The sequence below is a fragment of the Scomber scombrus genome, chromosome 24 (assembly GCF_963691925.1).
Source record: "Scomber scombrus chromosome 24, fScoSco1.1, whole genome shotgun sequence".
Taxonomy (NCBI): domain Eukaryota; kingdom Metazoa; phylum Chordata; class Actinopteri; order Scombriformes; family Scombridae; genus Scomber; species Scomber scombrus.
Genome location: NC_084993.1, coordinates 251563 through 272853, shown reverse-complemented (window position 1 = coordinate 272853; position 21291 = coordinate 251563). Strand labels below are relative to the sequence as shown.

The 21291-nt window shown below is 40.4% G+C and overlaps 2 protein-coding genes and 1 pseudogene across 2 annotated transcripts; all 3 read left to right on the top strand.

The window, feature by feature from the left end:
• Window positions 1-3248: 3248 nt before the first annotated feature.
• On the top strand, window positions 3249-11536 carry LOC133976640 (NLR family CARD domain-containing protein 3-like). Its single transcript, XM_062414901.1, has 8 exons — window positions 3249-3290; window positions 5853-6144; window positions 6681-6770; window positions 6918-8709; window positions 8812-8985; window positions 10309-10464; window positions 10783-10829; window positions 10950-11536. The coding sequence occupies exons 1-8, from the start codon at window positions 3249-3251 to the stop codon at window positions 11534-11536; spliced, it is 3180 nt and encodes a 1059-aa protein (XP_062270885.1).
• A 3228-nt stretch (window positions 11537-14764) lies between these two features.
• Window positions 14765-16702, top strand: dph3 (diphthamide biosynthesis 3). The gene is made up of 3 exons (XM_062414753.1): window positions 14765-14987; window positions 15702-15776; window positions 16249-16702. Exons 1-3 carry the CDS (start codon window positions 14880-14882, stop codon window positions 16321-16323), a joined length of 258 nt encoding a protein of 85 aa, XP_062270737.1. The 5' UTR covers window positions 14765-14879; the 3' UTR covers window positions 16324-16702.
• A 926-nt stretch (window positions 16703-17628) lies between these two features.
• The window catches only part of LOC133976639 (uncharacterized), an 86181-nt pseudogene continuing 82518 nt past the window's right edge, over window positions 17629-21291 (top strand).

Here is a 21291-nt window from a genome sequence, read left to right as displayed (position 1 = left end):
TATACACTGGAAGTCTCTTGTAATGGAGCTGAAAGGAGGAGTAGTATTGGAGTGGTCACTCTCCTGAGAATCTGTCAGGACTAAACTTCCTGTGTCATCGTTGTTACAGCGTCAGTTTGATGATGCATGATCTGCTTGGTTCAGTGCAGCTAAACTCAGGAACAAACTGCAGGTGTAAGAGTAATATTAATATTATTATTATTAGGTATTTATTCAATGCATCCCCTCCAACCCATATTAGTAGTGAGGAATCAGAAGCAGGACTGCTGCCAGTAAAGCTCAGAGTTGATCAACGGAAGCTGCATCATATTTACAATATTAATAAGTGGGTATGCTATTCTTTATTCTTAATAATAGTGAGGAGATGAAGGTGTGTCAACTACCTGCACACACACACACACACACACACACACACACACACACACACACACACACACACACACACACACACACACACACACACACTGATTGTTGGTTAAATACATTTGATGTAAATGAAGCTTTAACAGAAACACAAAGCTGCTTTTCTACACAGAGCTGCAGAGTGATGAAGTTCATGAGACAAAGTTCAGTAAGTGGAGTTTGATTTCATGGTTTTCTCTAGTTTGTGGAAAATGAATCACTAATAATTTCAGCTGGAGAAAGTAATTTATAATGAATGTGTTGTTGTTGGATGGAGTTTCTTTAAAGCATGTAAACCACGTTTTATAGCTGTCAGTTAAATGTGTTAAATCTCATGAATGTAAATGTAACGTTTGTCAGGGCCCGGTTGTGTTGTGGTGTATTTAGTAGGTTTGGTTTTGGTCTTGTCTGCTTCCTGTTTTATTTTGGTGTGTTTCCCTTGTCTTGTCTAGCTTCCTGTTTGCCTCCCTTCCCCTAATGTGTTACACCTGTGTCTCGTTGTTATCCAGGGTTTATATGTGGTGTGCTCTTTCCCTTCTTTGCCAGATCGTCTTGTTAATTTCATGCAAGTTTCTTGTCAGTTTTGTTATAAATTGTAGTGTATCGACCAGTTTTGCCTTTTGGATCCCGAGTTTGCCTCGTGATTTTGTACTTCTGCCTGTGTATTGGATTTCCCGGTGTTTTGGCTTTTGGACTGATTAAACACCTACTGAGAACTCTTCATCCCTGTGTCCCTGCATTTGAGTCCACCTGGTCTGTGTCTGACAACGTTCAGCTTCTCTTCACATGAACGTCATGATGATTCTTTATTCTAACAGCACACAGTTAAACACTGAGAAACCATCAATACAACAATAAATATAGAAAAACATCCATAAACTGTGGTCATGTAGTGAGTCTTCCTTCCTGTCCCGCCTCCTCTACAGGTGGAGCTCTGACTCCTCAGGAAACAGCTCACCTGTGATAAAAACCCTTAGTGACAGCCGTGGAGTGGAGAGTCTTTGTCTTCAGCAGTTTGGACTGTTAACTGTAAGTTTGCTTTGTTTCATACTTTAACTTTTTCTCTTTAGTAACTTCAGGCTTTGTTTCTTGCTGTCTGATGTTTTTATTTCATCACAAAGTTTGAAGAACTCTCATGTTGGAGGATAAATCTACATGTTGTTAAATGATTGATTTACTGGAATCAAACATGATTCATGAACAGCTGATGATTATTTCCTTTCTTCTGCTTTATGTACAATGTGATAAAAAATTACCAATTTTATGTGGATGCCATTGCAGAAAATTCACATCAGCCCAAAAAATGATGGAAAGTACTTCATGAAATTGGCTCCACAGTAAAGTCAGAAACATATTCTAGAAATATTGGACGACTCATTGAGGATGTGTTTTGATAAATACTTAAGTATTTTACAACCGTTGCTTTTGGGTGCTGACCTACTTGTGGCTCAGTGAGATATTATCTATCACTTCTGGATTCTTTTATAAAGAATGTTTATGATGTTTTTGAGATAAGTCTTCAGTTCAGTAGAAAGAGATAAGTCCTGTTTCAGTGGAAGGAACGTGTCTATCTGTCCAACCAGTCAGACTGGTACCACACACACACACACACACACACACACACACACACACACACACACACACACACACACACACACACACACACAGATGAAGGATGAGAAAATGCATTGTGATCTCATACAGTAAACTGATCTTTGTATGAGCTTCAGTCTGGATTCAGAGTAGTACACATTCACCTGACTTTGTTGAACAAAACTTTGATGATAGTCAAAGACAATTGTCTCATATTTAGTAATATTGAGCGGTCACTCTCCTGTGAATCTGTCACTACTGAAATGTTGCCTAAGTGTGCTAGAAGGCACCGGACAGTTTACAGAAAGGTCAAAGGTCAGGAGGTTTCTGTGCACTGTGGGAAAAGAGGATGTTGAGGTGAACGGAGCCGAGGAGTCCCAGAGTTCAGACAAACTGATTTAGAGAAGCAGTTACAGACAAACGTTCACTTTGTCGCGTCACGATGTCTCTCTCTTTGATTGTTCAAAACGTTTTTTTCAGAGTCTCAAAAATCACTCAAATATCACCAGGAGTCTTTGAGTTTTTATTGCCAGCAGCAAAAACCAGAAACCACATACACAGACAAAGAAATGATCTAACATACACTGAAGGTCCTCTTTTATACCCAAAAACTGGGAGTGGAAATGACCAACTCCTCCCATGGTGTTGTATGGTTTCATCCAATCCTTGTTTTGCCAATAGCTTTACTTCAACTTCATTGACACAGGTATTTTTCCCTGGTATTCTCCGCCCCTTCTTTCTTTGGAAAATCTGTAGAATCAGGCTGCAACATGACACCATTAGCTTTCAGTAACTCTGGCCTAAGTTTAAACAAGTTTCCTTCTTGATATATCCCATTATGTTTGGTTTCTCGCCTTACTGCATTTAAAAAAATACTAAAAGTGTTGTATATTTGGTTACATGATTCCATTCTTGTGTTTGGTTACATTTCACATCCACTAGGTTTGTATTACAGTAAATTCAACTTTATAAGTGCACATTCATAGAGCTGGTGTGGGATAACATACATCTCAATCACTTGTCATGATCCTTTCACATTTGATTATCATTTAGTGAATACAACAAGCATTATCAGTAACTACTTATGGAATAACATGCATTTTACTCCACAACTTCTTTATCATCTTTTTATTGTTTTACTCAGGCAGAGGAAGTTCAGGGGGACAACATGTAGAAATAAAGAACAAGTGTGTAACGGAGGAGGAAAACAAGAACCCAGACAACTAGACCAGCAACCCGGACAAAGAGAAAAAATGGCCTCATCCAGCGAGGAGCCCAAAAGCTCCGACATACAGGTCAGTGTGCTCCAATCTATCAATAAACATCTGGATGGTGCTTCCACCAGGAGATTAACGTCACTGTGTGCTGAGCTCCACACTTTGACTACTTTGTGTTCACATTTTGCTTTAACTCATGGGTGTAGATTTGGGTTTGGAAGGTGTTGCTGGATTGTCCAAACGTCACAGAACTGAAAATGACTTCACTGCACAAAACTAAGTCAGCTGTTGTTAGCTAAGTCAAATATAACTTCTTACCTTTCTGACCATATATGGTTTTAATCATTGACTTCAGATTAGTCTTTACCAGAGATGGAAAAAAGAGGCTATCACCGGTCTTTAAGCAGCTCTGTCTTCACACTGTAAACACTACACGCTGCTGATTTTACAGGACTTTCAGGTTGTTTCTGAGTCTACAAAGTCGACATCAATCATGACAAAACATCCGTCCTGCACAATAACATAACATGCTTCAACAAGTCCAAATGATGCACATCAGGCTCCTTCATTTCCAGCTGCGTTAGCACCACCTGCTGGATGTTTGTTAAACTCTCCTCTAAGTTCCAACACTAACAAAATACCATCTGATGCTTTCAGTTTAGCAGTTATACACACACATACTGTATGTACATATAGCTTAAAGTAACTGACACAAAGCAGAGTATTTATGGCACCACTATAAACACAAGTGTTCATCATTTAAAATGTAAATCTTTTAGATCAAAGACAAATGACTAAAATGATGGAGATGTATTCACATAATATATCTGCTCCTCCCAGAAACCCAGGTGTTATGAAAGCATTTGTGGCAGTTGTTGTTGTCCTACAGAAAACATGCTGTAGTTCTTCCAATGACATTAAAACTGTTGAATGTGGTTCTTTAAAGACACACCTTCAGGCAGGTACCCCTGTTGTAAATCCCAGCGGAGTCAAACCAGGTTCAGTAAAGTCAGCACATGTGTATGGAAAGGGCCGACTGACTGACTGACTGACTGAGGTGCAGGCTGGGATTCATGAGTGTTAATAAAGTCCTCTACACACCCAGGTCACAATTTCCTCAACTAAGATGATAAGTCTGCCTCTCTGTCCTCACTACAGGAGGAGTGTTTCCAGTCACTACAAAGGCACAAAATGTTATAAGTTACTTCACATAGTTCCTGTGAAAACAGTCCATCTTCTGGGTTCATTATTGTTCGAATCATTGTGTCATGATGGAGTGTAGGCCGATGGACCCAAGTGTAAGAGAAGACAGGCAGACAGGATCTAAAACACTGATATTTATTGGAACTTGACAAACTGTAGTTCAGAACGGAATCAAACTGATGATTCAACAAAGACTGAACTGAAAACAGGACTAATGAGGGAACAGATGACCAGCCAAGAGGACAGGAAGGAACTTGATTGGCTGGGGAGGAATACACAATCACAGGAGGGACAAACAGAGCACACAGAACCAAAACCCAGAAAACACAATGAGAACAGGCAGGACTGTGGCAGGACAATGACATTATGGGTACTTCTCAATTCTCTTAAATTGCATCTACGTTTCCCTCATTTGCGTCTTTGTCCCGCCCAACTGCAGTGATGTATCAAATCAGTCTGATCAGCTGCAACAGCCAATCAATAAATGGAGGGGTATGCTGGTTAGTAAAATACTTTTCATTGAGGCTGCTCTCGCGTGTCCTCGCTCATAACCTCTCAGAGATTCCTCCTCAGTCCTCGCTCTTTGGAGCCAAAAAACTGGGCCGTCCTCTTCCAGTTCAGGCGAAGATTGAGTTTTAATTTCCACATCCTCTTTATTGCTAAACTTAATGATCTCTTTAGCTAAGAAAAAAGTTTTGGGACATGCCTCTCTTATTCAGACCAATTGACACAACAATAACTGCAGAGGTCCAAATTTCCTCTGGCGTTAACATCATCACAAAAACAGAGCCAGGGAGCTGCATGCAGTGTAATGACTGCAGTAAGACTCAAGAGCAAGACTCACTCACGTTCAAAAATCCAAGGAGTTTAATGAAGCACAGGGTCAAAAACACTAAGAAAGGGCTGGCACGCTTACAGGAGCAGATGAGAGGTGGGATAATTCAATACAGGTGACAACAGTCAGGGCAGGTAATCACACACAAGGACAGGAAGGGAAGATCTGAAACGAGAGACAAAGGTGATTACCAAAATAAAACAGGAAATAAATGTACAAACTCAGTAACTAGATGTTAGATGCAAGCCTTACATCACCAAATATAATGCCTAGTGTTGGAAGGAGTGATGTAAAGCATGCTACCAATGGACTCTGGAGCAGTGGAAATCCGTTCTGTGGAGTGACAAATCATGCTCCTCCATCTGCAGTCTGATGGACGAGTCTCCATATTAATGCCTACGGATTTAGAATGGGATGTCATAAAAAGCTCCTGTAGTCATAATGGCCACGTCCCAATACTTTTGTCCAAAAAGTTTAGGTTAGATAACCTGCTTTTCCAGTTCCATTTGTTTAATAATATCAATCAATACTTCAGTTAATGTAATATAGAAAATTCACTCTGTAATTGTTGATTAAATACATATTTTTGTCATTCCTTTTAGATCTTAGCACCACAAAAGATGCCAACACGGAAAGAGGTCCTCTTGGGGTGTTTGGAGGATTTGGGATCTGATGATTTTGACAAATTCAAGTGGTACCTTCGTCAGCAGGGAGTCCTTGAAGGCTTCAAACCAATCCCTAAGAGTCAACTGGAGAAAGCAAACAGAACGGACACACTGGATCTGATGGACAAGAGCTACTACAAAAACACTATAACAGTGACCAGAATGATTTTAGGGAAGATGAATCAGAATGATCTAGTGGGGCGTTTGTCCCACCTCTCAGAACCTAAAGGTAAGTCATGGAAAGATTAAAATGTTACAAAGATATTTAGAAATGCTCAGTCGATGGTCGGTGGACTTGTTTTAGAGTCTTCAAGGTGTTTCTCCTCTCATCCAAAAGTCTTCTTTAATTCTGACTGACTGGTGGGAAGTTACAGGTGTTGAACCTCTGCAGGGCTGTTTACACCTTAAAGCTGTGTTCACACAGAATGCAAAGCCAATATTCACCTTGTGTTACTCACACAAGTTTTACTGCCGGATCATTTGTGTTTGAGGGATGAAGTTCAACAATTTATGTTGGATTGCTCCAAAGCCAACAATCATATCCACTTTATCTTGTGATTAGTCAACTGTGTGGAGGGGTGACATTAACTGGAGTATACTGCATAGTATCAGAAAGTCTGTCCTGAAGCTTGAGAGAGAAGTTTCTCTCCTCCATAATACTGTGACATTCTGATGAGCTGGGTAGATACCACACTTATAAGAAACTATGTTTTATATTTTGTATCGCATCTTCTCATATCTGTCAATTGTTGTTTAATCATTCAGAGAGTCTTGCTGAGGACCAGCCCACACCCAAGTCTAAACAGAAGAAAATAGTTCAGCGTCTGTTTTTGTATTGTGGTCTGAAGAAGAGTGGTAAGAAGATTTCTCTTTGACATGAAGGATAAATTAGACATTTACTTTCAAGAAATGGAACACATTTTCATATACATTCTTTAGGGGAATTAAACTGACTTTCTTTATTAATTGATTATTGGCCTTATTTATTGTGTTTTCATTCAGAAAGTCCTGCAAAGTGTCGACGTAAACTCAAGTCTAACCTGCAGAAGAAGTTCCAGTGTCTGTTTGTGGGGATCGCTAAAGCAGGAAACCCAACCCTTCTGAATGAGATCTACACACCGCTCTACATCACAGAGGGAGGGACTGCGGAGGTCAATGATGAACATGAGATCAGACAGATTCAAACAGCATCCAGGAAACCAGACAGACCAGAAGCAACAATCAGACAAGAAGACATCTTTAAAGACTCATCTGGAAGAGATGAACCACTCAGAACAGTGATGACAAAGGGAGTGGCTGGCATTGGGAAAACAGTCTTAACAAAGAAGTTCATTCTGGACTGGGCTGAAGACAAAGCCAACCAGGACATACACTTCACATTTCCATTCACTTTCAGAGAGCTGAATGTGCTGAAAGAGAAAAAGTACAGCTTGGTGGAACTTGTTCATCTCTTCTTTACTGAAACCAAAGAAGCAGGAATCTGCAGGTTTGAAGAGTTCCAGGTTGTGTTCATCTTTGACGGTCTGGATGAGTGTCGACTTCCTCTGGACTTCCACAACAATGAGATCCTGACTGATGTAATGAAGTCCACCTCAGTGGATGTGCTGCTGACGAACCTCATCAGCGGGAAACTGCTTCCCTCTGCTCGTGTCTGGATAACCACACGACCTGCAGCAGCCAATCAGATCCCTCCTTGGTGTGTTGACATGGTGACAGAGGTCAGAGGGTTCGATGACCCACAGAAGGAGGAGTACTTCAGGAAGAGATTCAGAGATAAGAAGCAGGCCAGAACCATCATCTCCCACATCAAGACATCACGAAGCCTCCACATCATGTGCCACATCCCAGTCTTCTGCTGGATCACTGCTACAGTTCTGCAGTGGACCATGAAGAGCAGTAAGATTGGAGAGCTGCCTGACAGCCTAACAGAGATGTTCCTCCTCTTCGTGGTGCTTATATCCAACGTCAAGAACACAAAGTATGATGGAGGAGATAAAAAAGATTTACACTGGAATCCAGATAGCAGGAAGATGATTGAGTCTCTGGGAAAACTGGCTTTTGAGCAGCTTCAGAAAGGCAACCTGATCTTCTATGAATCAGACCTGACAGAGTGTGGCATCAATATCAGATCAGCCTCAGTGTACTCAGGAGTGTTCACACAGGTCTTTAAAGAGGAGAGAGGGCTGAACCAGGACAAGGTGTTCTGCTTTGCCCATCTGAGTGTTCAGGAGTTTCTGGCTGCTCTTCATGTCCATCTGACATTCATCAACTCCGGAGTCAATCTGCTGGCAGAAAAAAGAACATCCTGGTGGTCTAAAAGAAGAAACGACAAATCAACACATTTCTACCAGAGTGCTGTGCATGAGGCTTTAGAAAGTCCGAATGGACACCTGGACTTGTTCCTCCGCTTCCTCCTGGGTCTTTCACTGCAGACCAATCAGACTCTCCTACGAGGCCTGATGACAGAGACAGGAAGTAGCTCAGAGAACACTCAGGAAACTGTCAAGTACATCAAGAAGAAGATCAGTAAGAGTCTGTCTGCAGAGAGAAGCATCAATCTGTTCCACTGTCTGAATGAACTGAAGGATCGTTCTCTAGTGGAGGAGATCCAACAGTCACTGAGATCAGGAAGTCTCTCCACACTTAAACTGTCTCCTGCTCAGTGGTCAGCTCTGGTCTTCATCTTACTGTCATCAGAAAAAGATCTGGACGTGTTTGACCTGAAGAAATACTCTGCTTCAGAGAAGGCTCTTTTGAGGCTGCTGCCAGTGGTCAAAGCCTCCAACAAAGCTCTGTAGGATAGTTGGCATTTTAAAATTGTTATTTAAACACTATTCTGTCTTTAAAATATAATAACTTCTTGCTTGTTTTCTTTTTCTTCATATTTCCTCTCCAGGTTGAGTGGCTGTAACCTCTCAGAGAGAAGCTGTGTAGCTCTGTCCTCAGTTCTCAGCTCCCAGTCCTCTAGTCTGAGAGATCTGGACCTGAGTAACAACAACCTGCAGGATTCAGGAGTGAAGCAGCTTTCTGCTGGACTGGAGAGTCCACACTGTACACTGGAAACTCTCAGGTCAGGATTCATCAACCTGTTCAATAGATGAATATTTAAAATATGAATTATTTTAGTGGATAAACATTAAACATGTGTAGGATTGTCTGTGCTGAAATGATTGGTCAAACCAGTTTTTCTAAACTTCAGCAGTAGAAAATTACTTGTGCTTTGAACTTTTGCATCGGTTCACCAGGTGGCAGCTCTCAAAAAGCATTACTTGTTTATGGTGGCTGGTGCTGTGAGATGGGTCAGTTCATCTAGCATACCTGCAGACTCCTTGCTTCTCTGGCAACACTTTTGTTGTTTCTCTGATGGCAGAATAGTTTGTCTGCCTGGCTCTTACAGGTTGAAAGCAGGAAGAGATAGATTATCTAATTATTTCACTCCCTGCTTGAGAATCTTTTGAAGAGGTCAGCATTGGTCAGATGTTGCAGAAACTTCAAAAACTGTCAACAGGCTGAGCAAACCATCAAATACAACATTGTTAAGAGGTTAAGGCGTATATGTGTTCGTGGAGCTTCATGTTTCGTGTCAACCATGACAGCCCAACAACATCCAGGGCCTTGAGGAACTCCTGCCACCGAGGAGCTTTTTGACCACCTCGGCGACCTCAGCCCCAGAGATAGGAGAGCTCACGCCCGGGTCCCCAGGCCCTGCTTCCTTATCGGAAGGCGTGTCAGTGGGATTGAGGAGGTCTTCGAAGTATTCCTTCCACCGATCCATGACGTCCTGAGTCGAGGTCAGCAGCGCACCGTCCCCACCGTACACAGTGTTGACGGTGCACTGCTTCCCCCTCCTGAGATGCCGGATTGGTGGTCCAGAACCTCCAGAACCTCCAATTCTGAGACTGTTTAAAGATTAACTATTGATCAAAGTATATATTTTTAATATTAACAGTTAACATTGACATATCAGCATTCAGACACTGAAATACATTGTGCCAGTAGAGATTTATGACAGGAGTCTGGTATCCGGCCATTTTGGAGTCCAGAGAAAAGGGAGGGTTTTGTACTGAGTCCATAGTGTAGGTTAGTTCACACCTTTTGTTTATTTTCTATGCATGAGAGTTGAATGGTGGTCTGCAAGAAGTCCTGTCATCCGATGATGACCCAGCCCAGGGTTCTGGTTTATTTGACTTCTATATACCTTCTGTCCCTTCTGACATCTTTGATTTTTTAAATTTTTTTTTAAGATTTATTTTGGGCATGTTTTTACCTAGTATCTGGCAGATAGGCCGACAGGAAACAGGGAGAGAGAGAGGGGAATGACCTGCAGCATGGGTCCCTGGTCGCTCAACCACCACGGTGCTTCTGACATGTGTGTTGTTTTGTGTGTTTGCAGCCTGTCAGGATGTCTGATCACAGAGGAAGGCTGTGCTTCTCTGGCCTCAGCTCTGAACTCCAACTCCTCCCATCTGAGAGAGCTGGACCTGAGCTACAATCATCCAGGAGACTCAGGAGAGAAGATCTTGTCTGCTAGACTGAAGGACACTCTCAGGTATGGACAGACAATGTGTGATAGAGGAGGAAGAGCTGGAAACATTTTCTCTGTCAGAGCTGATCACAGATCTCAACTGAATCTTTGACTTTTTCTTCTTTCTAACTGAAGTTTCCTGTAAATGTTGAAAGTTAAACATGATTAGATTCAATCAGGGTTTCAGAAGGATTGGGATAGTGGATTCAGATTGGATCAAAGTGTATGAAAGCCCAACCCCACATTACAACAGAATAATAAAACAGTAGACTAGAGCCATGTAACGTCCATGTTAGCATGCTGAAAGAGAACGTGCTGCTCTGACCCCCCTCCTCCTTTCAGCCTGCAGCCTGCTGGAGAACGATGGTTGACACCAGGTCTGAAGAAGTGTAAGTGTGCTTTTATTTCATTCATCAAACTGTGACATCACTCATTCACATCCTACTGAGGATGAAGATGATGTCATCATCAATAACTGCAGCTGTATTGTGTCTCGTTCTCTCCATCAGATGCCTGTGAACTCACATTGGATCCAAACACAGTGAACACAAACCTCAAACTGTCTGACAACAACAGGAAGGTGACATATGTGAAGGGGGATCAATCACATCCTGATCATCCAGACAGATTTGATGTCTTTCCTCAGATACTGTGTACAGATGATCTGACTGGTCGCTGTTACTGGGAGGTTGAATGGAGAGGAAATGTTGATATATCAGTGAGTTACAGAAGAATCAGCAGGAAAGGAGGCAGTGAAGACTGTGTGTTTGGGAGGAATGATCAGTCCTGGAGTCTGGACTGTTCTGATAGTGGTTACTCTGTCTATCACAATAACAGTGGAACACCCATCTCCTTGTCCTCCTCCTCCTCTGTCTCTCACAGAGTAGCAGTGTATGTGGACTGTCCTGCTGGCACTCTGTCCTTCTACAGAGTCTCCTCTGACACACTGATCCACCTCCACACCTTCAACACCACATTCACTGAGCCTCTGTGTGCTGGGTTCAGAGTCCAGTCTGGTTCGGTGTCTCTGTGTCGTCCGAGGAAGGAGAGTTTCCTGTCAGAGAAACTTTCTCATGTTTTTTCCATACCAACCTGATCTCTTACTGGTTGTAAATAGAGTTTCTAAAGCCAACATGGTTTCCACATGACTGACAGTTAGTCAGTCACATATATCCACATTTAAAAAGCTGTAAAACAGAAGCTGATTTTCTCAGAGCAGATATCTCAGTCTGTTAGAGGACTGTTTGGAGGTTCGGAGGTCGTGGCTTTGATCCTTATGAGTCTCAGTCAATGTTCAAGTCCAACACCCAAAGTGAAACTCAGAAGCTCTCAGAGAGAAAACCACCAGCGGCTCAAAGTTTACTGAAACGTCAAGTTGTGACCAAGCTTTTTAAACATGTTGGAAGAGTTTAGCCACTAACTATAACACACATAATGACAGTAAGTATCTGCTGGCCTAGAGAGGAACTTTGGTCTTTCTCCTCTTATTTGGTTTTTTGGCTTCTTGTTCAATGACTTGTTTTTTTAATCATATAGTGGATTCAGAAACCAACATGTTTTTATGTGTGTCTCTACTCGATGTGCATGTACAGCTGTCAATCAACATGATGATTCATCCATTCATCCATTCATAGCTTTGTCTCTAAAATGTCAGGAAATAGTGTAAATAGTGTGAAACGCTGGTTATAATCTCACAGAGTCAAAGGCAGCGTCTTTAAATGTCTCATTGTGTCTGAACTAAAGTCCAGAACATCAAATATTCAGTTTATTATCATGTCAGACAAAGAAAAGCTTCAAAATGACTCAAATGATGATGAAGTGCTGATTTAGTGTTGATGGATAATCAATGAATGGACTAATAGTTGCAGCTCTGGCTGTATGTGAACAGAATATTAGAGGACAAACAGCTGACAGTTTAGCGCCTTACTAAATATCCACAATAAAAAGCTCATTTACAGGATAATTCATCTGTTTCTAATCTTTTCATGTGTCTTATTTGCTGTTTTTGTGTTTTTACCAAGTAAAGTTGATCATTTGTATGTTTGTGTTACTCAGGCAGAACTAAATGTAACTGCTGTATCACCTGTTATGTCCAATAAAAAAAGGATGATAAATAAATAAAATAAGACCATGTTTCTATTTGGGGAAAGTTAATTAACAAGTATGCATGTGTGATAGGTGGTTTACTTATGTGGACTTCCCAAATGTCTGTGGCCACATTGGACATGCTCTCACTGGTTTCTTTATTCTGGTACAAAAATCAGCAACACAGACAACAGTCAAAATGCTGACTGCTGCAAAAACATTAAAAAAAAAAAATGTAACACAGAAAGATGAATTGCAGCATCCTGCAGTCCCGCAATCATCCACCAGGTGGCTTTACAACTGTGTAGCATCTGGATTTTGTAGAGATTCAAAATAGAGGTTATTTCTGTTACACATAAAATTTAACATAACTGAAAACAGGTAATAATGTATTGTGACAAATATAATGAAGAAAGGCTGAGTCTGCAACAGGCAGGGCGAGGATGAAATAGGAAGGGATTTTAGGAACAAATCGATGAAAACAGATTTCCTAATAAATACCAGATTATTTAGTAGATTATAGTATCAATAATTGTATTCATGTATTGATTTATTTCAGAATACTGGTGCACTAGGTGGTGGTACACACATTAAATTGGTGTTGCAATCTGCCAAAATGAGAGAAGAAGAAGGAACAATGTCATGGCTGCGAGCTATGGTTCAAAAATATCCAAAGAAGAGTTATTATAATTACCATTTTTAAAGATGAATCAAAACATTCAAGTAATGGACATGTAGGTGTAGGTACAGATATTCCAGGTTACAGGTTATGAACAGCAGAATTTAAAGCAATAATAATCAGTCTTCAGTGGGAAGAGCAGGTTAAACCTAATGAAAGCAGTGATATGTTCAGACTAAAAGTATCAGGACAAACATGGAGGTTAATATGAGCTTATTGCATCTACAACAGCAAGGAATAAATGTTCACTTCTGTTGGAATCCAGCTCATGTTGGAATAAAGGTAAATGAGGTTGCAGATAATACGCAGTACTGATAATGGTGTTTTAGAGATTAGTTTGGGCAAATCTGGAATAGTGACACTAAGGTTATTGATTATTTCAAAATTCAAAAGTGTCAGAGTCAGGAATAGTCGAGGTAAATGTAGGAAAGAAGATGTTATTTACTCTAAGATTAGGACATACAAGACTCAATGCTATCTATGCCATTTATAAGGCAATATGTGAAACTTGTAACTGTTGAACATGTTGACCTGTGACAAAAGAGTACAGTGATTTTATAAAGATCTACACAGATGGTGCTAAAAAACCTGAGGCAGGAGTGACAGGATGTGGGATGGCTGTTCTGGAAAAAAACACATTGAAATCAACAGAAGAACATCAAATGATTTAACAGTTTACACAGTGGAGATGGTAGCAGTGTTGGTTGCATTGAGATGGGTGGAGGAAACCAGAGGAAAGAAGGTGTTGATATGTTTAGATGGGTTTTCAGTTCCAGCAAGCATCAGCTCGTTTCATTCATACAGTCAAGAAAGATATATTATATGAAGTCCTACAGTCACTTACAAGGGTTTCAGATCAGGGAGGGGAATGAGAGGACGGACAAGATGGCAAAGAAGGCTCTCGTTAAAGGAGCGGTACAAACTAAGAGTTTAATCTGGGGGAAATGAATGACATATGGGAAGAAAGGTGGAATGGAGAGAAGAGAGGGAGGGATATATATCAGTTTCAAAAGAGCACTAGGGTGGCTAGGATAGGAAGTGGACAAAGGAGAGAGGAAGTAGTGTTGACAAGACATTGCATGTTGAATAAAACACTGAGACTGGTAGAGAAGCAGCCAACAGGCTTGTGTGAAGAAGAGGAGTCTGTTGAGCAATGTGGTTATGAATTGTAGGAGGCGTGAGAGACAGAGAGAAGTGATAAGAAATACATTTAGGGAATTAGGGGCACAGGAGTTCACATTGAAAGGTGTACTGAGCATGTGTTAGGGTATTGTTAGGCTTTCTGAGGGATACAGGGCTCTTCAATAGAATATGAGGTATAAGTAGGGTGTTTTTTTGTTTGCCTGTTTGTTTGTTTGTTTTGTATTTATTTATTTATTCTCTCTCATTTAAAAGAATAATGTAGATCGTAAATCGAGTTTCTGGTTCCCACTCCAGAGCAGAGGGTGGCGGTAATGCACCGAAAGCTGGATGCAAACCACCGTAAAACAACAACAACGAGAAGAAGAAGAAGTCATGCTGTTTCACACTCCGATACGATAGGTGGCAGCATGACGCGTCTCTACCGCTGTTTTGTAACCCTGCAGACATCAGCAGGCCTCCACGCGCGTTTTCAACACTAGTGGGACTGTTGACAACTTGTTTTCGGACACAGTTCGTCCAGGTTTCGGATGAAATGTCGGTGTTTCACGACGAAGTGGAGATCGAGGACTTTGAGTTTGACGAAGACACGGAGACGTTTTACTTCCCGTGTCCCTGCGGAGACAGATTCGCCATCACTAAGGTAAAGAACTGCTCACTGTCACCTGCTGGGATTTATTCATCATTTCTATTGATCCATGAAAGGTTTATGTGATGTTTAACAAGTCAATCAATCGAAGACATCAGGATGAGTTTGTTGTTATCACAGTAAACAGTAAATACTCTTCACACTGAACCTCATAGAAATATCTTCTCATTTTTACTCTTCAACTCATCAGATGTTTGTTTATAGACACCAGAAAACTGATTGGCTGCCACTAATCACTGAGGGTTTCTGATGAATTCAGCAAAGATGTATCGATCACTTGTATTGATCGATGATAGGTTTTAAACTAAAGTTGTGTCACAGTGAGTTATCAGAGGACAGCCAGATGTGCACATAAAATATCTACATTTCTGAATGGAGTTTGGTTCTTTGCTTTTATTAAAGACTCTTTTTAAAGCAGCAGACAGCTGAAGACACATGGACTTCATTTTAATTTATTAATGTTTGAAGAGCTTTACTGTCAGTGAATTCAGCTCATAGTTCCTTCATCACTGTATAATAATAATAAGTATAGTAAAGTTGTTATATTTAGTGGGTGATAATAAGTATTACTCTTTAATCATATCATTTCTATTTTTGACTATTTTTTTCTTCCTTGGTTTCATGTTAAGACGCAGTGATCCTGTGTGACTTATGACTGACTAAATGTGTAGAAACCTGTAAGTGAAAGTGTGTGTTTGTGTTTGACAGGAGGAGCTGGAGAACGGAGAGGATGTGGCGACGTGTCCGAGCTGCTCGCTCATCGTTAAAGTCATCTACGATCAGGTTTGTGCACGCAGATTAACGCCTGCTGTACCAACACACAGATTCACTTGTTTTCTAAAGTCTGGAGCAGTTTTAAACCAAACTTTACATTCAAACTGTTAAACACAGCAAACAAAACTAAATGTGAATTATTCCTGTGATTTCTGTCGTCTAAACAAACTATTTTCACTCATTTTGGCAGAAAAACCTTCTAAAAAAACTGCTCACATTATCTAACCGCTGTGTGGTTGTAACGTTTCCAGAAGACGTTAAAACAAAACAAATTTAAACCTTGTTGAATGAAGTTTGGTTGGTTCTTGTTTTATTAATCTAATGTTGTAATTTCACTCATGACTCTATTAAAAGCAGAAATCAGGAAAACTCATAAAACTTAGATTTCCTCTTCTTCTTCTTTGGTGGTGTGTGAGTGTAAAACAGGTCAGAGCTGCTCACTATGTGCTCGTGTCATGTTGTTTTTCTGTTCATATTTCAGGACTTGTTCATGTCTGGAGAAATCATCGAGGCTCCGACGTCATCGGAGAACAAAGTGGAGCTGGCTCAGTCCTGACCCGCCTTCTCTGCAAAACCACAAAACACTGATTATTTAAGAGAAACAAGACAAACATCAGTTTTATTTAGTCGATTTCTCACTTTTATTGTGAAAATGACGTCTGAGAGAAGAAACTCTGACAGCTGATTAAAATTCTCTTCTTGTCAAACTTCAATTTAAAACATATCTGAAAAGGCTGCGTTCAGGAGCAGCTGGGAAACATCAGAGTCGTCAGTATCTGATATTTATTTTCCTTTATTGATGAAGAAAGGAAACAAACAAACAAACATCTGCCTGAGTAACAAATGAAAGGTTTACTTCCTGTCCGTTAAAATGTTGCTTTGTGTTTTCTGAGAAAACAAAATGTGTAAAAATGTCTGATATTAAAATGATATTCTATCAACGTTTGATGTTTATGCTCATTTTAATAATATTCAGCTTCAAAATCATCACATTTATGAATCATTTCAGTTTTATTCACTTATCTTCATATTGTGTGATGCAGCTGCAGTTTCTTTCAGAGGTCAAATTAAATTAATAATTGTATTAAAAAATAAAATGTATAAAACAGCACAGACAAAGAAAATTATGAAATATTGATTTTAAAAAACAAGCAGCTTAAAACTCAGCAGCTCTGCTCCTGTCCATTAGGTGGCGCCATGTGAGCTGAAACAGCAGCTGGATGATGAAACAGCAGGTTTTGTGGCTGTTTGAAGGTTTTTTAAATCTTTAATTAAACATAATTTCATAAATCCAGTCAAATCTTGTTATAACTGCAGGACACAAACACACCGACTGTCTAATCGTTGGTTAAGCAGCTTGATTGTCTTTGCTTTTCATTTATCAAACATTTAAATAAAGTTCAGAGGAAAAAAGACACGTGAGGCTGTTTCTGATCGGATCGACTCCTGGATGAGTTCTGACCTCAGATCAGTGTCTCATGTTAAATGTTGCTCATGAATCTATAAAACACACACCTGCTTTGTGACATACATTAGTACTAAAATAAAATAATGCAGTGAAAGTGTCGAGAAGCCAGTGTTCATTTACAGCATACAGTTCATCTTCTCACCACCAGATGGCGCCAAACCCCATCAATGAAGAGCAAAACACATTTAATACAGTAAAAGTGCCGATCAATAATCAATAATTGCTCCTCTATGAATGTTTGTAGAAGTAATATATGGAGCCGTTCATAAAAAAACACTTTGAAATGACGTCAAGTGTTCCAGTCTCCATGGAAACACTGAAGGGGGTGGGGGCAGATCCCACCCGGATGTTTGTGTGCAAATTGAGTTTCGTTTTCAGGCTGGCGCAGATATCTCTACATCCAGACATCCTGCTGAAGGTAATGAAGTCATTTTTAAATGTTCTACTTCTGGCTGTTGTTAGTTTATTTACACTAGAATCTGCTTATTAATCTGACCTCCAGCGTTAGTTAACGGAGTCATCCTGAATACAGAACTGTATGAACTGTATTCACTGACTGACGGAGAAACAAACGTCATTAAAATGTCTCCACCATGTTGTGGCACTAAATGCGGCTCGATGTGTCTAAAGCTGAATATAGACTGTTACTATTGACAGCAGGGGAGACCGGGGATAGTTGTAACTAAGGGATGACATAAAAGTATTGTGATCAATTTCAATTAGCCTATAACCTCTCCCTACCTGACCCTGCGTGTATATTTACAAGTTTACACATTTTCAGGTAAGAAAGTAGTTTTTTGGTACCAAGTCTATATTTTAATTTTGAAGTTTGAATTATGTAACTTGTATTATGTGTGTTAGAGCAGCTTCTTTTAGGTAAAATGTGAGGCATTTTATCTGTGCTCATTTCAAACCACTATGTTGCTACAGCTAAACAATGGCTGACAGGTGGGGATCTAAGAAAGTGTTACTTACAACATACAGAGAATCTTACTGTTAGAAAGTACAACAGGTTGTGTTACAACATATCCTGGTAGTGGGGACGGTTGCAATACCTTTTAAGGAAATGTTACTTACAACCATCCCTAGTTACAGATGTTTATCTATCTTACTACATACCCAGATAATGGGAGAGGAAAACAAATAGGCGTGTCTGTAATTAAGGATGCGTCAGAAGGGAAGTCAGTGAGGTCAATAACCATAATTAAGTTTGATAGTGTGGCCGAAGTGTTCAGTGCACAGCAAGAGGAGATATTGACTGATTACTTGATTGAGGCAGCAGACTTGTACTATGGACCCACTCCACATAAATGTACTTTTCGTATATTTTGACATTTCAGAGATTGACGTGATGCAGAAATGAGTGAAGCAAAAAAAAGGAAGCTTCCAGACTACTACAAAAGGTACGTCACACATCACTGCTGATCTAGCTTAGGTAGGAACATATGATGATGCCATTTGTATCTTGTGTGATATGTTCATGAGGTAAACAAATGAATATTATAGCACAGGGTTTCACGATGACCCTGATGAAGGCCACAAGCTGAAACATGGTCTAACAAAGCTGTTCTACATACAAGTGTTGCTGGAGATGTTAGACTATTTCCCCTCTCTGTGTACCTTGGACTAGGTGTAATTGTGCCCGAAACGTCTGTTTTATGATTTAAAAGTACCAAACTGAATGGCCAAGATAGTTTAAATTTATTTTCCCCTGCCATATTTTCAATCATCATGTCATGTCATCAGTGTTTCTGCTTAATATTAACATTCTCCTTTTCCTTTGTCAGTTATCCTGATTTAAATGCACAGTTGAGGAGAACAGTGAAGGTGATGATAGAGGAGTAGAGCAGCTCAGGAAAGAGAGCGCTTTAGTGTTCAGAGCAGTGACTTGTCTCACCTGGATATATTTTATTTACAGTTTGTCAAATGATGTCAGTCACATTTGCACTCAAATCCTTATTTAACCCCGGAACATGACAGCCAGACCAAAGCTCAGAGGTGACATGAGGATCTCTAACTGTCCATCACTGTTCTCCACCATCATTATTCACACTCAAAGCTCTTGTGTGTTGTGTTGAAGCTTAAAGAAGCAACGCAGACTAGACTCTGCTGGACCTAAACCTGGACCTGAACCTGAAAATGGACCTGAACCTGAGCCTGGACCTGGACCTGGACCTGGACCAGAACTTGAGCCTGGACCTGGACTTGAGCCTGGACCTGGACCCAGCTGTGTGTCCATCGAGAGCGACCCTATTGACTTGAAACACAGTCAATCATCTGGTCTAAAGTAAGTTGTTTTCAGTGGTAAAATCAGGACGATATGAGTTAAAATGTAAATCAGGATAAATAGTTGTCAGTTGAATTGATTGAGATTTGGATCATTTATTGATATTTCTGAAATGATTAAGACACAGAACTCAGAACTCTGGTTTTTTTCTTGAAGTTCTGCAAAGAAACGTTTTGACACACTTCCCTCAGAGAGTCTTTGGTTGTGAATTTACTTTGAGATGATTGTGTTCTTGTGTTGTTGTCGATGGGTGTAGAGGACTGCTTGTCCCCAGCTGCAGCTGCAGTTTGAATTATGTATATCATAAGTTTCATATGTATCACCAATTAATGAATCAAGGAAGTTGCTCAAAATTTGCCTCCTCACAACCAGTCTGATACAACCACACACTGGCTCTGGCTGCCTTGCTGGACTGGAAGGATTTTCAAAAGAAATGCCTGCAGAAAAAATGGAGAATTATCCATAATTTTACAGAATGTATTTGATAAAAAGCAATCAAAATATTTTACTTTTGTTCATTTGGCAGATGCTTTTATCTAAAGCTACATGAAAATGAGGTACAATTCAAGGTAGTAGATCAAGCAAAAGCTTTAGACAATAAAAACCCAACACTCATTTACCAACAGCTGAGATGTTGCTGAGTGTCAGCTTCACCCCTCCAGGTTCTGCACACTGCACTGAATACAGCTCTACTCATACAGTTAATCATGTTTAAGTTTAACAGTGAATTCATATAAACTAGCTGGATTCTACTGTGTTGTGTACAGTAGGTGTATTAAATATTAAATCACTGATAGATTTAGTGTCAGTGTGTTCTGGGTGCTGAGCAGAATGTATCTTGTGTTTCTATCAGGAGGAAGCGTGACCAACCTGAACCCAGCTGTGTGTCTATGAAGAGCGATCAGTCTAAGGATCATCCTTTTAACTTCAAATCTAAACACCACTGTGATGATCACAGGTGAGGATTTTAATCTGATAAAAATGAAACGAGGTGTTTTCATTAGACTCTTATCAAGTCTCCTGTTTTTAAACCTTTACTGACTCCAGATTAAGACTTCTTGGTGTCCGTGGGCAACAGGCACTCAAGTGCCCCCCCCACCCCCACACCACAGCACACATTATTTCTGAGTATCTGTCATTTACGTGGTACATACACTTATTGCTTTCTATTAATCCTCTTCAGTGTTAGATTCACTGAATATGAATGAAAGTGAAGCTTCCTCTCAGATTCAGTCAGTGTGAGACAGTGAATGTAAATCCTCCTCCATGCATCATGTGTGCTGCTCTTCACTTCACTGCAGCTTCATGACGCCATCTAGTGGACTGATAGTAGAAGTACAGCAGCTGATGGCAGCTTTCTCTGCCTCACACTGCTGTCTGACTGCATTCACACTGATATATAACAGAATGTATCTTGTGTTTCTATCAGGAGGAAGCTGGACCAACCTGAACCCAGCTGTCTGTCTGTGAAGAGCGATCAGTCTAAGGATCATCCTTTTTACTTCAAACATGAATGCAACTGTGATGATCACAGGTGAGGTTTTCAAACAAAACGATGTGTTTTTGTCAGACTTTTATCAAGTCTCCTGTTTTTAAACCTTTACTGACTCAGACAAACTTCTCTGAGCAGCATTCACACTCACACAGTACAGTACAACCAGTATGGTAAAACCACGCACTGGTTCTAGCTGCCTTCAGTAGTGTGCAGTGAGGGAGGGAGAGCTTCATGGAGGGTTGGTTGGAGCTGGACATGCTGGGATGGTGTGATG

Excerpts from the sequence above, each read along its gene's own strand:
- dph3 (XM_062414753.1), top strand. The coding sequence starts at position 14,880 with ATGTCGGTGTTTCACGACGAAGTGGAGATCGAGGACTTTGAGTTTGAC. Across the intron at positions 14,988-15,701 it reads ACAGATTCGCCATCACTAAG|GAGGAGCTGGAGAACGGAGA; the intron begins GTAAAGAACTGC and ends TGTGTTTGACAG. Across the intron at positions 15,777-16,248 it reads TTAAAGTCATCTACGATCAG|GACTTGTTCATGTCTGGAGA; the intron begins GTTTGTGCACGC and ends TTCATATTTCAG.
- LOC133976640 (XM_062414901.1), top strand. The coding sequence starts at position 3,249 with ATGGCCTCATCCAGCGAGGAGCCCAAAAGCTCCGACATACAG. Across the intron at positions 3,291-5,852 it reads CCAAAAGCTCCGACATACAG|ATCTTAGCACCACAAAAGAT; the intron begins GTCAGTGTGCTC and ends CATTCCTTTTAG. Across the intron at positions 6,145-6,680 it reads CCACCTCTCAGAACCTAAAG|AGAGTCTTGCTGAGGACCAG; the intron begins GTAAGTCATGGA and ends TTAATCATTCAG.